Source organism: Sinocyclocheilus grahami, unplaced genomic scaffold, assembly GCF_001515645.1.
Source record: "Sinocyclocheilus grahami isolate Dianchi unplaced genomic scaffold, SAMN03320097.WGS_v1.1 scaffold313.1, whole genome shotgun sequence".
Taxonomy (NCBI): Eukaryota; Metazoa; Chordata; class Actinopteri; order Cypriniformes; family Cyprinidae; genus Sinocyclocheilus; species Sinocyclocheilus grahami.
In genome coordinates this window covers 1,672,641-1,688,727 of record NW_015505492.1, presented here as the reverse complement: position 1 = coordinate 1,688,727, position 16,087 = coordinate 1,672,641, and the positions used below count along the sequence as shown (strand labels likewise).

General features: G+C 36.7%; 1 protein-coding gene across 2 annotated transcripts in view; it reads left to right on the top strand.

The window, feature by feature from the left end:
- The window catches only part of adka (adenosine kinase a), a 170,341-nt gene that overhangs the window by 120,440 nt on the left and 33,814 nt on the right, over positions 1-16,087 (top strand). For both annotated transcript variants that reach the window (XM_016294210.1, XM_016294211.1), the window contains exon 7: positions 8,290-8,460. In XM_016294210.1, the coding sequence (XP_016149696.1) occupies positions 8,290-8,460 (171 nt within the window). The remainder of the gene's footprint in view (positions 1-8,289; positions 8,461-16,087) is intronic.

Here is a 16,087-nt window from a genome sequence, read left to right as displayed (position 1 = left end):
GGAGGCGAGCTGTTGCCATATTTTAGCAGCTCTTAATTGTGTGCTAAATAATCTGCCTCATGCACTCACTCCCATGTGGAGTCTCACCATGAAAAAAGTCTCTGTGTCTGAAAAAGTAATGGAAAGATGTTTACTTTGTTTTCCCTCCTAAGCTTTCTTAGCACTAGCACGTTCCTCTCCCCATCTTGAAGTCTGTCAAACTGACATTTTAACAATAAGGCAAAACAAACAAAAACACGCTGGTGCACATATAACACCTTATCTGGAGAGTCTTCTCTGTCACTACAGTAGATGTTTTGTTATTGGATCGAGGTGATGAATTATTACACTGGCACCTCAAGGCTTTGGACTCGAACCTATTTTTTTTGGTCTGTGCTAAATCCCAGATAAATTCGCTCTCTGAACACTAAGTTCTCGGCACGTTGCGTGAACTCAACAGCTTAAAGTTTTGATCTCTTGGGCTTCTGAGGGATCCTGCGACTCTAATTATGTAAAACCCAGCAGTTCCCTTTAGCTCTCTGATGTCCATCACGGTTAACCTCCTCATAGGGTTAATGTGTCATGTTCGGGACTCTCTTGCTATCGCCTTCGCGCTGGGTGAGTGTAATTACGACCCGTCTTGTGGTACTACAAATGAGTGCTGTGGGCCTGCCGCCCCTCGGCTCACAGAATAACACACTGCTGAAGTGGCGGCGGGAAGTGCACGAGGACGGATGGCTCTCTTTAATGGACTGGCCGTTTGCGAGCGATCCGGTAGTCGCGTCACGCACTGCGTCTCGGATACATGTCAGGCTAATGACGTGAACTCAACAGCTTAAAGTTTTGATCTCTTGGGCTTCTGAGGGATCCTGCGACTCTATGTAAAACCCAGCAGTTCCCTTTAGCTCTCTGATGTCCATCACGGTTAACCTCCTCATAGGGTTAATGTGTCATGTTCGGGACTCTCTTGCTATCGCCTTCGCGCTGGGTGAGTGTAATTACGACCCGTCTTGTGGTACTACAAATGAGTGCTGTGGGCCTGCCGCCCCTCGGCTCACAGAATAACACACTGCTGAAGTGGCGGCGGGAAGTGCACGAGGACGGATGGCTCTCTTTAATGGACTGGCCGTTTGCGAGCGATCCGGTAGTCGCGTCACGCACTGCGTCTCGGATACATGTCAGGCTAATGACGGTGCTGATTATTTATTTATGGCTATTATTGCTAAATTGCTGATAACATTTTTCTAGTGTCTAATTTCTTTACACAGTCATTTTTATAGTTGAAGGCTGTGTCGGCCCACCAGAAAACTGACCTCCCCTTTCGCTCCCACAGCTATTGAAGACGAATATAATAGCCTTGCTCTCCCTAGAGGACAGTGGTTAAGTCGTCTGGTTTTTTAAATGTATCTTGACTTGTATTCACCTGTAACTGTCCGCTGAGAATCTGTCGTGATTCAATTTATTATTAAATTTATAAACATCATCCTTTCCTGACATGCAATTCCGCAGTGAGATTTTGCTAATCGCTGCAATCAGCTGTTTATTTTAAATGGGACTCTTAACATGAAAAAAACGCACAGATTAAGTCCATCACGATGTGATACTTTGGCCCACTTGCGCTGATGGTCTCTGGATGTTTGTTATGGTTGTCTCTGTGTTCATTATAATAAAATGATTCTTTAATCAAGCGCAGGCTTTTACTTTTGGCGTCGCAGTCGGATAAAGACACGTTTGATGAGGCCCAGGAAGAAATCGAAAAAGAATACCGTGTTTGAAAAGAGCTGGCAGCTGCTGAGCTTTCATGTCACATGCTGCCTTCCATTAGACTGAGCAGCAATATTAGATAAGGCTCTGTAGAACATGTTTCCTAAGACAGGCAAAAAGAAACCAGATGTGATGTGGACTGTGAGGACTGCAGTGTAGTTAGATGAGCAGCAAACATCAAACATCTTCCAATCCCTTTGGTATGCTCAATCCTGCAGCGTCTTCTTATTAAAATAGTTTTATCTACTGTTGAATTGATGTAATTGAGACACTGAATAAAACTCCTTCTGGATTTTGGTTCAATAACATGGTATTAATTTTTTTTCTTCAGATCTGTTAATTCAAAACAAAAGCATTAAAAAAAGCAATTCATAAAGTGATTTACAAAACAGCTCTTAAATAATGTTTTTTCCCCCAAAGTCAAAGGTATCATCATCAAGAAGATTTCTCTCATTCAAAAGAGAAAAAATATTCTTCAAAAAATAACCTTGTTAATTTTTATTTTGTTTCTTTTTTTTTTCTTAAAACAGTCTGTGAAGCGGATGTGAAAATACTGTTTATAAAACTGATAGTTCCGGTCCTTGATTCTGATTGGTTGAGCCAAGTGTAAAATACACCTTTGTTTACATTTGTGTGTTGCTCGGCAACCACTTTTTTGGAACCACAACCGTTTCTGAGGAACTACATTGTTTGGCGGAAGAATAATGCTTTTATTAATATCATTACACTTTATTTGGAATATGGAATATTTTATTTTATTATACGTATATGGAATAACCGTTTTATAAGAGCAATAAGCCCCGTGAAGCCGTGGTTTACAGTGAATTTATAACTAAGGGGGTTGTAGGCACTCTGCTTCACGTCGTGCCTAACAACGCCCCTTAGCTGTTATAAATTCACTGTAAACCATGGCTTCTTGGGGCTTATTGCTTTATTAATAATTGGCACACCAGCAAGCAAAATAACACAACTGGAAATTATACAAGAGGAACATTGCAGACCCTTTTGGTTGTGTGTCAAAATCTCTTAAAATATTAGATAATTTCACCTTTTTATCACAAGGCCAGGTTTGTTCATGTTGTATAATGTAGGAGAATCTCCATTAAAAAGGAATTATATTTATGAATGAATAATTCTTGACATTTGAAATACATTTAAGCATTTTTGAAAAATATTGATTTGAAATGTTTTTCTTTGTCTTGGACAGTCTTAAATGGATAGTTCACCCAAAAATGAAATGTTTAACAATTTGTATGCATTTCTTTCTTTTGCGAAACACAAAAGAAAATATTTTGAAGATAAACCAAAGATTTTTGGTTACCATTACTTCCATTGTATGCACAAAAACACTGATGTTTTTCAAAATATCTTCCTTTTGTTCCATAGAAGAAAGTCATACAGGTTTGGAATGAAATAAGGATGAGTAAATGATGACACAATTTAAATTTTGGGTCAATTTTTGGGTCACAATTAAAATGTTTGATCACCAACCAACGGACGAGACTCCACTATGTTCTTTTTGGTGCAGAACAATCATCCACTCCGTCCAGGGAAGTGAGGCAGCAGTGTATTACTCGTTTTAGATGGCTGCTGTGATAGCCAGGTGTCAGGTCAGTGCAATCTGTTCCAAGCAGGCCATGTATTGATCCTTCACACGGGACTCTTGCAGAGATAAAACCTGCGTATGACATGTGAAAGGGTGAAGATTCTCATCTCAAGGGCTCGCTCTGGTACGGGGAAGTTCAAGCTGGCCTACACCGAGCCAGCAGCAGCAGCAGGCTTCCCTTTCTCTGAGCACATGGGCTTGAGAGGGCTGTTTAGCATGCCGATTTAATAGAGAATGCGAAACACAGCCCTTTGAAGGGCTTTAATAAACTGGAGCAGATGTCTTGCGAGTAGAGGGCCCGCGTCTTCTGCCGCCGAAAGGACTTGTCTGGATACATGCATTTCCATGTGACGGACAGCGGTAATTCATAAATGATACATTGTGCATTTAGGCTACTTTGAGTGACAGGTGACCTTTCATGTTGAGTGTGTGCTTTTTATTCAGATGGATGTCCAGAGAATTGCGAAACTTTTGAAAGCGGGAGGATGGTAGTATGGCAGGCTCTGGCACTCTGCTCTTGCACAAAAAAGTTCCTCCTTAGAAAGCTGTGAAGTGGCAGTGCTGGTGGAGTCTGGTTCAGGGAGGAAAGAGAGCGGCACATCCATTAAAGCAACTTCCCTCTGGCCATCTCTCCAACTTCAAACACACCAACATTAAAGTTCCAATAATGCAGTGGGCTGATTCTCCCAAACGATGCTCGCACATCATAGCCGAGGTGTGCTAATGACGGGGGTAACGCTGAGAGACGTACACACGGATGGTCCATTACCTCTGCACAGACAGCATCTAAAGCTACCCAGGATGCTGTTGGGCCTGAGTCAGTATAAACACCATAATGTTTGTTTTCAAAGGCATTTTGTTTTTTACCAAGTCAAGTTGTTTACAGCTAAATTATATGTAGATATATTTTGCACAGTTTGATTGGAAAGTTGAGTGATTGTTTGCCCTTTAATCGTATTTATCAATTAATAATTAATTGTTATAGTTATATTAAATTATAACTAATGTAATTGTGCATTTTATAATTGTGTGTATGTATGTATGTGTGTGTATATATATATATATATAAATATATATGTGTGTGTATATATATTTTGACATTCTAATGTATATATTTTTACAGCTTGTGTTTAATATTTAATAATATAATTTTAGTGCACTGTATACCAGGGTACTAGTGCGGATACGCATTTAGAGAGTTCTTTCAATGCATGAATCAGTCTATTAAAATGCATTTAAAATGATCACATAATTCAAGATATGGGGCAGAATATATATTTATATCATTTCATATAGTTAATAGGACACGAAGAGTGACGTTTTTTTCTCAAAGTCAGCATGAAATGTGATATTAATTTTATACAACAGTTCAATAACAAGAAGTTAATATTAAGAGAATTAAGTTTTAGACACCACAGCACGGTTTCGCATCTCTGACCAACATGACGGTGTTTCATTCCTGAATGAATCAACTGTTTAAAGGATTCGGTTCAGTCGCAATGACTCACTTATTAACAGTGACCTGCTGCCACCTACTGGCGGTTTTAATTTCGCATTTAAGGTACCTTTTCATTTTTTTTAAATAATTTTAAACATCAGTTTTCAATGTTTAAAATATCAAAACATTATTTTGCTATGCATTTGTAACTGCATGTTAAAGTATTCCATGTCCCTCAGCTTCTGTGTTTCCTCTGCATTGCGAAGATACATTTTGTTGATACTGATTTCATTTGCTTGGTAATAGCCCAAATGCAAGAATTTGACTCAAAAGATGGTGCACACTTTTAGAAAAAATGGCTTAAAGGTAAAAATGGCCATAAAACTTATTGGAAAAGATTAATTTCTATCACTGCTGTGAACTGACCACACAGAATATAAAAAAATTCAGGAGTCAGCGGTCCACGGTAGTCCTTAAGATATCAGCACGGGTCGGTAACACACTCGGCAAAATATCGTCTAATTATCGTTATCGATAAAATCCCAGAAATTTATCGAGATATAATTTTTTTGTCAATATCGCACACCTCTAATTTGTTATTTAATTTATATAATTACAAAACAAAATCAAGACTTTATAAAAGAGCATAATAGGACCCACGGTAGTCCTTAAGATATCAGCACAATAACACACTCCGCAAAATAATCGTCTAATTATTGTTATCGATAAAATTCCAGAAATTTATCGAGATATAATTTTTTTTGTCAATATTGCACACCCCTAATTTCTTATTTAATTTATATAATAATTTATTGATAATAATTGTTTAAATTAATATAATTAATACTTTTGACTCATCCATTTTCTTAAAATTGGTTTAAAGGCCGAAATGTAAAGTTTATCAGGCCCAGTGTAGGGTTTCAGGTTTAAACGTGAAGGTGTTTCCTTACCAGGTCTGTATTCATTCACACAATGAACTGAGGAGCCTCTCTTGTTTCTCAGTAAGAAGAGTCCAGACAAGACCTTTGTTTTCCACTTCATCAGATGCAAGCATCTTTTTTTTACTCCTGTCCTTCTGGAACAAAGGCTGGAGAGCAGCCATCACACTGGGCTCAAATGGCTCTCTTAGGCCGTGCAATGCTAGCAAGGGGAAAATCACATCATGTTTTCAGATTGCCTCTCTGGGAGCATAATACACTTGACAAACTGTTTTTGGATAGCTAATATCACTAATATCTACAAATATCACAATTCTTTAAAAAAAAATTCTAATTGTGATATGAACATGTATTTTGGGCATGGTACCATGGTAATCATAGGTTTTTGCATTATGGTATATATTGAACAATCATAGTATTACCATCTGATACTGGATACTGCCACAGAGCCCAGTATTGTATTACATAAATTATATTATTGTATTATCTCATTTAATTTTATTGATTTTTTTTGTTTTTATAATTAGGGTTTTTTATTTTTTTTGCTCTTTTGTACATATCGAAGTATCATGGTATCATTTAATATAAAACTTTTTTTTTTTTTGGCTCTGTTGTGTATATATATCAAAGTATTATTATATTACCATCTAACACTATTATATTACTATACCAGTCAGAGCTGGGTAGATTATTTACAAATTGTAGTCCGTTACTGATTACAAATTACATGACAAAAGTAGTAACGTAATCCATTACATTACACATTAGGTAATATAATCAGGCTACTTTTACATTACTTTTGACCTAATTCGTTAATCACATTGTTTTAAATAGGATCTTGTACCATATTGGTATAAAAAAAATACAAAGAAAATATATTCCATTAGTTGTAATTGACAACATGAAGTGCATTAAACATTACATTACGTCAAGGTTTCCTAAACTGTGGTTCGTAAAGCAACTGCAGGGGGTTCATGAGTTTAATGAAAAGCTAATTATTAATTAGATCATAAAATGTATTCTATTCAATTCATAAATAAATATTTTATTTGTTTACCTGCATGTCATGTTACCATTGACCAGAGTCAGAGAAGTGCGAACATGTGAACATCAAATGTGATACTTGATTATTAAAATATTTATTTTAAAATCTCAGGGGTACTTCAAGTAAATACATTAGGTGAAGGAAAAACTGGAAGACTTCTGATTACAAGTATTTCACCGTGTCCTAACTACACGAGAAGCGATACCATGACACATGATATAAGGTATCGTTTCCATGTTAATCAGGGTTTTTGTCCTAACTAGCCGCGACGGCAACATGCAAAATTTCTATTTTAGAAACGGTTTCTATTTCTGCGACATCGCGGCTGCAACAGCAACATACAAACTACATGACAGTAGATAATCTCAGGTGATTATGTGCTTTATTCCAAGTTAAACGTGTCTAATACGAATTTGAATATCATATTGCATGGCCTTACTGAAAGCAACAACAGTTTACCTTAGATCTTGAAAATAAATTAAAGCAGAGATGTACGTTAAAACAATACGAACCAACGAGTGTATTCCATTACAAAGATGGTATCAGTCACGCAGTATGTACATTTATTAATGTTAAAGAGGTTTAATATTTATGAATTAGATTATAAATTTATCCATTTCGTTGCGAGTGCAGAGCGCTTCCAGACAGAGCCCGCCCACACACGCTTTTGATTGGCTGTGATATTTGATTGATTCTCTCGCGTCTAGTGTGGACACCCAAATTACTTGTTGCGTATAGTTAGGACACGGTGTTTTAAAATGTAATTTAATCGAATTACAAGTACATAATTTTTGGAATCCGATTATGTAGTCCAGATTACATGTAATCAGTTATTACCCAACTCTGGTCTCAGTACATGTTATTTCACACATTTTTTAAATATATAATTAAAAAAAAAAATATATATATATAAGTAAAACATATTTACTTTTTTATCTAAATAAAAGTCTTTTAATTTATCTTTAACAAAAACCTTTTGGTTTTTGGCTTCTCCAGTTTGTAAAAGAACGAAGGTTCACAAAAACAATGTTGTCTGCATATTTTTTTATGTTTGCACAGAGAGAGCCCTCAGCACAGGCGTAAACGAGATGTGTAAGTGCTCCTCAGAGAGCCGTGTGACCTTGCAGTTGTCCCTGTGTGAAGAGGTGGGCCAAGGTGCCCTTTGTTGTATTGGATTGTCTCTGTGCACTCTCCCTACTCTCTGATGGAAGCACCAGCACAATTATGGACTCTATTTGTCATCATTCATTCTCATCTCCTAAAACCTTAATCCTATTTGTGCCTCATCATACTCTCCATTATATCAAGCTTAGCCATGTTTACTCCACTTAGAGGAGGAAAATGTATTTTTCTCTTTCTTTCTGTTGTGTTGTAATGCTGAGATTTACTTGTATAGCAGCTTCAAAATCTCTAGTTGTATGTGGGTTTAACTGAATAAATGTGCAGAAAATAACCCAAACCAGGCCAAGTCTCAAAAACTGCACAAATTGTAACTCTCATTTTTGTCGTCTTCTTGAAGGGGTTTTTTCTGACTGTATCCTTGGAGTCGATCCTGAAGGTAGCCAAACACGCTTCTGAAAACAACAAGATCTTCTGCTTAAATCTGTCAGCTCCATTCATCTGTGAGTTCTTCAAGGAGGCCCTGATGAAAGTTATGCCCTATGTGGACATCCTTTTTGGCAACGAGACGGTGAGTGTTTATGTGGACACACACGGCATAAAAGTACATGTGAAAGAGTTTAGTTGCTTGTCTTATCATGTAACACTTACCTGTCGTTCCGTTCTTGCTGATTATTTGATGTGGTCAGTTCCCTGCCCTGCAACAGTTCAGATGCGAGATTTTGCATAGACAAGGAACCCAAATTAATTACAATTTAAAATTGTTTTTAATTCCAAATTTTATATTTTTGTAATCATACACATAGAATAGTCATCTCACTTCAAATGCATTGTCGTCCAGCACTGACTGTACTCATTGTGAGAGTAACACCCCACAGACCGCCTGCAGACTGGGCCATAAACAGCCTCTTACCTCAGCGCTTGAGACTCAGACACTGGAGTAATGTTCTGAGTCATCGTGGTGTCAATCAGGTCCACGCTCTGTGGTAGTGGCAGTGTGGGGTAGAGGTGTTTGAGTTGTGCTGAGAGTCAGACCTAACAAGTTAAAGCTTTACCTCTATATCTAAATATCTTTTCAGCACTTATTTTCATCTTATGGGTAAGGGTTGGCGGTATGACCAAAAACTCCATGGCATGAGAAAATGTATTTTGTGGTAACAGTATATTTTGCATGGTAGGTTTTTCCACACTACCAATAAGATTTTGCAGTAAGATCAGTTATCAATAGTAACTTAGAAAGAAAGAAATTTTTTATTCAACAAGGACACTTTCAATTAATCAAAAGTGACAGTAAAGATAAATGTCATTTATGATTCCAAGTAAATGCTGTTGTTTTAAAAATTTGTATTCATCAAAGAATTCTGAAAAAAAAAATGTTTTAAATTACAGTTTCCATACAAATATTAAGCAGCACGACTGTTTTCAATGTTAATAATAATACAAAATATTTATGGAGCACCAAATCAACATATTAGAATGATTTCTGAAGGATCACGTGATACTAAAGACTGAAGTAATGACTGCTGAAAATTCAGTTTTGCATCACAGGATGCAGCAGCCTTTGGTGAGCATGGGAGACTTTTTTTTTTTTTTGAAAAATATGAATGGTGGTATATGAAAGGGTACTTAAATTTTTTTCCATTCATTTAGAACTTCGACAGATTGACAAAATTAAAATAATCATAATAATAAGTAGCTGATTTATGTTGCACTTGAGTTACAAACTAATGACACAAAAAGGGATTCCGCACACCAATATCCAAATTAAAAATGTGCAAAGTGAAGTCATGTGACAGATCTTTGAATTCTGATTGGATGAATCACGTTGGAAACGTTTTAAAACAGGCAATACATTCTGCACACACACCATTTTAATTTATTTAAAAAATGTGAAGTTCTTACTCATTTTGAGCCAAGTGTTGGCAGTGAATTTTCACATTTCTTTGTTTCTATTGTGTAGAAATTACATAAAGCAATCCACATTGGGAGACTTTTTTTTTTTTTGAAAAATATGAATGGTGGTATATGAAAGGGTACTTAAATTTTTTTCCATTCATTTAGAACTTCGACAGATTGACAAAATTAAAATAATCATAATAATAAGTAGCTGATTTATGTTGCACTTGAGTTACAAACTAATGACACAAAAAGGGATTCCGCACACCAATATCCAAATTAAAAATGTGCAAAGTGAAGTCATGTGACAGATCTTTGAATTCTGATTGGATGAATCACGTTGGAAACATTTTAAAACAGGCAATACATTCTGCACACACACCATTTTAATTTATTTAAAAAATGTGAAGTTCTTACTCATTTTGAGCCAAGTGTTGGCAGTGAATTTTCACATTTGTTTGTTTCTATTGTGTAGAAATTACATAAAGCAATCCTGCCCACCGATATCCGCATAAATGTCTGCTGCAATATAAATCTCGACCGATTTCCAGTGTTGCGTTATACTGTATACTGTCAAACAGCCCAACCAGGAAATTAAACACTGATGCTGGTCAGATTCAGGTTCTCTTCACCCAGACTATTTATAGAGCTGCTGTAGTTCCTGTTAAACTGACAGCCACAATTTTGCTTTTTCTCAGGCTAATTAAATGGCGCATATGTGGCGTGTAGCTGCAGTCTTTGTTGGGCAGTATTAATGCGTGTTAGTCTTTATGTACGCCTAGCTCTCTGCTGGTTGGTATGAAGTGTTTTGGCAGCTGGAGCTTGTTTGAATACGTGTGTGTGGGCGGGATCTAACGCAGACAGGCAGGCCTTTATCTGTGCTGACAGGGTAGGCGCAGCGAGAGACGTTCAGGCCCTGCACCAGCCTCACGCCCCCTTAACTGGCACACACCAAGTGTGTAATATCCAGGGAGCGGCGTTGGTCTAATTGAGTCCTTCCCTGCTCCCCTCCTGCCTGCCTGCATGACATGAACCAGAGAAAGTGAAACATTTCAGGAAATGTAATGGCCTCCAGTTAATTAAGTGAGAGAGCCGTGCAGTAAAGAGCCAAAACCAGATGGCGCTGAATTTATGCTCACCGAAATCGATGCACACAGCAGCGTGTACACAAACGCGTACGTAATCTCCAGCAATTTGCCCACCGTTTGCCACATACATGATAAAATTCAACAATGTGAATTGTCTGTGTCATTACAGATGAATTTGTTGAGCAGAAGGCTCAGACAATGTAGATAAATGGTATGATTAATTGGAACAGAATGAATAACCCTGACTGATGTTGTATAAGCAGTGATTAACTCGCGCTCAGAGCTCAGATTGTTTTAAATAACAGGGGAGTTAAAGCCATGATTGCTGGGAGGTTACAAAATGATTGAAATCGCTCCGCTGCTGCTTATGGGTAAGAGAGAGCGAGAGCGAAAATCGAGGGAGGGAGGAGGAAGATGAGAATTCGGAAGAGTTGACTCATTGTTAAGATCTACCCAAAGGCCTTCTGCCTAACACTGACTTTTAAATAATCTTATTCATGTCCCAAAAGGCAGACAAGGAAATTGGAAGCTTTTGACATGCCCCAGAACAAATTATCTTGGACTTTGCATCAGAAGCCTCCTTGTTTGCCTGTGTGTGGCATGTTAATCATTCTTATAAAACAGTTAGTACCAGTCCTCCAGTTTGATTGGCTGAGCGGCACTAATATTCAGTCGAACAGCAGGGAAGTTTCACTTTTTGTCTGACTCCTCATGTCATTGTTTGCACATTCCAGTCAGACAAAAATTATTTTCATTAGGGATGCAGAATATGTTAGTACCATATACTGCTTATCAGATAATATTAGACTTATTTTAATTATTAATTATGTTTAATTGTTTATGCTCATTTCTACTATTTTACGTATCTATTACTTGTGCAAACATCATGCTAGCTTAAAGTTAATCTTTAAAAATACTAATAATTTTAACACCGTTAAATGTAATCTTTAGCAAATCTCAAAATAAATATCCATTTTTCACACTGTACTTTTTTATTTTAAGATGCCCGAATTCACTTTCTTTCTTTCTTTCTTTTTTTAATTGTCTTTCTGTCTGTCTGGCTTTCTTTTTCATTTATTATTTTATTGCTGCCATTTTATTGGTTTTCAGACAGAATTTTAATATTGGTGCATCCCTAATTTTCATAGGCAGAGCAAAAATAGACAAAGGGCCAGTTTTACTAAACAGGGTAAATTGGCGCGAGAACGCAATGCCAAAACAGTGTCGATGGGCGTGGAAATTTCTGCAGGTGATTTACTGACAACGTGCAAATTAAAGAACACAGATGCAACATCTCATTTACATATCAACCAACACAATATACCAAGCGCAGCACAAATTAGCATAGTCGCAAATAAGCAGAGCCGATGCTCATCAGGTGCGGGTGATCTACTTGTGACACAGGTGCAAAATAGTTTAAGACATGCTTTTTTTGGAGGCGTTAAATAATGGCGCAAAAACCAGTAATTTGACAAGTGCAAACGTTGGTAAATAGCATTGCATGATTAATTTTAATACTCTCCTCCCATAAATTTTGTGTTTGAAAGGGAAACTCCTATAAATGCATATTCAATAAGGTCAGGTGCACGCCATTTCAGTGCTAATTCTTCACTGCGCGTCTTTAATAAATCCTGACAGTACTATTGTAACGCCAAAAGATGGTTTGCGCTGGCACAAGCTGTTAGTAAATCTGGCCCAAAGTATCTTCCGACATTTTATCTAAAATCTCAGTTATGCAATATTAACTTCTTGTTTATTGCTCTGTTGAATTCATTATATTAGCAGAATTCTACAAAATTCCCAAGATATTTTTGAGTCAATATTTTAGCCAGTGTGATTATACTTCATACTACCAATAAAACTGCAGTACTCTCAGGTCCATTTAAGACCTTTTACCATATTTAAGTAAGTAAATCTATTCCACAGATTTTCTTCCAAAATCAGGACAGAAAATGAAGAAAACGTCCAAAATCCATCTGGGCCTAATTATGACTCTGTCTGGTGCTCTAGATCTAGACTTATCCGTTGACAGTAACCACTGTGCTTTTTTTGTGGAAGGATACGTGCATGTTTGCATATCTACAGTACAGTGATATATATTTTCTTGTGCTGGAGTGTGTGTCCTCCCCCGCTGATTGTGTGTAGGTGACGGACAGTTCATGCAGGAAGCCCGAGGCGATGAGGGATATGCCTGACATTGGGCCCCCATCTCCCAGCTGATTCAGACAGCTGCACGCACACACACACAAATATTGAGAGACAGATGTCAAGTTCTAAAAATCTTGTTGACAATCAAACACGGACATTTCCAGAGCTCTGAGCCGTGGCAGGCCCCCTCTGAGATGCTTAGAAGTCTTCCTGAGACATTTGGTGATGTTTTACATGGTTAGCAAAAAAATGTTTTTAAAGTAGTTTGGAAGCAGCTGTCTGAATTCAGAGCAGAAGGAAAGAGGGACAGGCAGAGAGAGAGAGAGATGCAAGGTGAGGTAATTAAAACAATGCTGGGGCTGGATGCTGTCAGGGAGACTCACGCGATGCACACTCTACACGAGTGCTTTACTGCATCACTCACTGCACTCAATTACAGCCGTCTGTCTGCTCTCGACCCCTATACAATGACCTGCAAGACATTTGCTGTGTGGAGAGACAGTTAGGAGTAAAGTGATTTGCTCTCAGGGAGCAAGAGATGCTAACAAAACAGTGCCAAAGTTTTTTTTTTTCCCCTTCCAAAACCGTACTGCCGCATTGAAAAAACATGAAAAAAATATTATTATATAACTATTATTAGTATTCATATTATTAGTAGTAATTAGCGTTCTTGGTAGTAATATTATAATGTTAATAGTAATATTTTCCAATCTTGAGAAAGTTGTGTAAATTAATATATTGTTAAAAATTGTAGAACTGTCATTGAAATTAGTTTTTTTTTTAATAGCAGTAACAAATTTGGCAATGAAGTTATTTGTTTTGTCGTTTTATTTTTTAATAATGATTTTTAATAATGAAATTCATCATTTATATTTAAAAGCCCAAGTTAATCATGTTAAGCAAGTTAAGTTATTTTCTTTGGACAAAGATTGTTTGTAGATGATGATTTTATTATTATTATGTTTTATTATTTTTGGCTTTTAACTATTGTTATTAGTAGTAGTAACAGTCAGGGGTGGGAAGGTTACTTTTAAAATGTATTTCACTACAGATTACAAAATACAAGCTTTAAAAAGTAATCAGTAATGTATTTCGTTAGATTACTCAGGTTTAGTAACGTAATCTAAATACTTTAGAATACTTTGAAATACTTAAGCTATGTAACACAAAGGAACATATTAAAGGGATAGTTCACCCAAAAATGAAAATTTGATGTTTATCTGCTTACCCCCAGGGCATCCAAGATGTAGGTGGCTTTGTTTCTTCAGTAGAACACAAATTATGATTTTTAAGTCCAGCCGTTGCAGTCTATCAGTCATATAATGCATGGCAATGGTAACAAAATCTATGTGAGTAAAAAAAATATGCACAGACAAATCTAAATTAAACCCTGCGGCTCGTGACGACACATTGATGTCCTAAGACACGAAACCGTATACCTCACTCATTGTTTACACAGTGCACAGTCATTGTAGGTACGACGGCTAATCAAAATGGTACTTACATGCACTTATCCGGATTGTTCAAACCGACTTAAAACTAAAAGATTACGTTCTCTCGCGCGAACTCATTCGGGAGTGGTGACTTTCCACGTATTCCCAACTTCTGAGCCTGCTCGCCTGAAGTTAGGATATCAACACACCCATTAACGTAAACTACGCCAGAGCGCATACACACCTCACGCACCAGATACCGTGCGCGCGCTCAAGGAAGTTGGACATAGTGCTGTATTAGAGGTATAAAATGATATAAATACTGTTCGGTTTCTTGCACTAACCGATCGTTTCGTGTCTTAGGACATCAATGTGTTGTCACGAGCCACAGGGTTTAATTTGGATTTGTCTGTGCATGTTTTTTTTACTCTCATAGATGTTGTTACCATTGCCATGCATTATACGACTGATAGACTGCAACGGCTGGACTTAAAAATCATAATTTGTGTTCTACTGAAGAAACAAAGTCACACATGCCCTGGGGGTAAGCAGATAAACATCAAATTTTCATTTTTGGGTGAACTATCCCTTTAACTTGATGTCTTGTTTTTTATGCTTTCCAACTCTAAATAAAAGTGACATCTACCAGTCATAAGATTTGTGTTTTCTTTGCATTTTATTTTTAACAACATCAGTTTTCCACAGCATTTCTGTGAACAATCCAAAATTTTTGTCATTTAAATCTCCCAATCAATATAAATTCAATTTGAATGCAATGAATGGGATCATGCTGCATTCCAAGCTTCAAAACTAATCCAAACACACCAAACATATAATAAAAGTAGCCAAAGCAACTGGCACAGTTCAAGTTATACAATAGTTTTGTTTAATGAATGGACCAAACTTTGTGATGATAATCCTCTCTATGGAGAAGCGATCGGCACAAAAGAATCTCTGAGTCAAAATTGACAGGACTCGTTTCTCAAAGCAACTACGGTCGCAAGAAATGTCGTTATAGTTCAATAATTAACAACCACAGTTTGCTAACGATGTTTTTGGTAAACACACCTCAGATCTATCCAGTTGGTGAACCATTCACACTGGTTTCGTTAAACAAAAGAAATTATTAATTTAAAAGATTGACTCAAAAGAATCATCTATTCACAAATAGGATCATGATCTATTCTTGAACATTTCGATTGAATAAAGACTTCAAGTTCATCTGTAAACCACATAAAGCTATCGTTTGACTTTGTATTTCCACAAGAGAAATGCATTACGCGAATGGCTTTCTGTTGTGTTGTCCATTTTTGTATCGTGATGCTGAGCATCAGTTGCCTTGTTGGTTAAAATCCCCACACTGTTTACTTAAATATTAAATGAAGAAATTACATTAAAATTCAAAGTAATCACTTTGGTAATCTAAAAAACTTTTCGGATGTAACTGTAATTTGATAACCACCTATTTAAAATGTAATTATAACTAAATACAGTTACTCATATTTTGTATTTTAAATGCGTAACGCCGTTACATGTATTTTGTTACTCCCCCCAGCCCTGGTAACAGTATTATTTATGTATATTATATCATTATGTATCTTATATATGTAAATTATGTATAAAAAGACTGTTA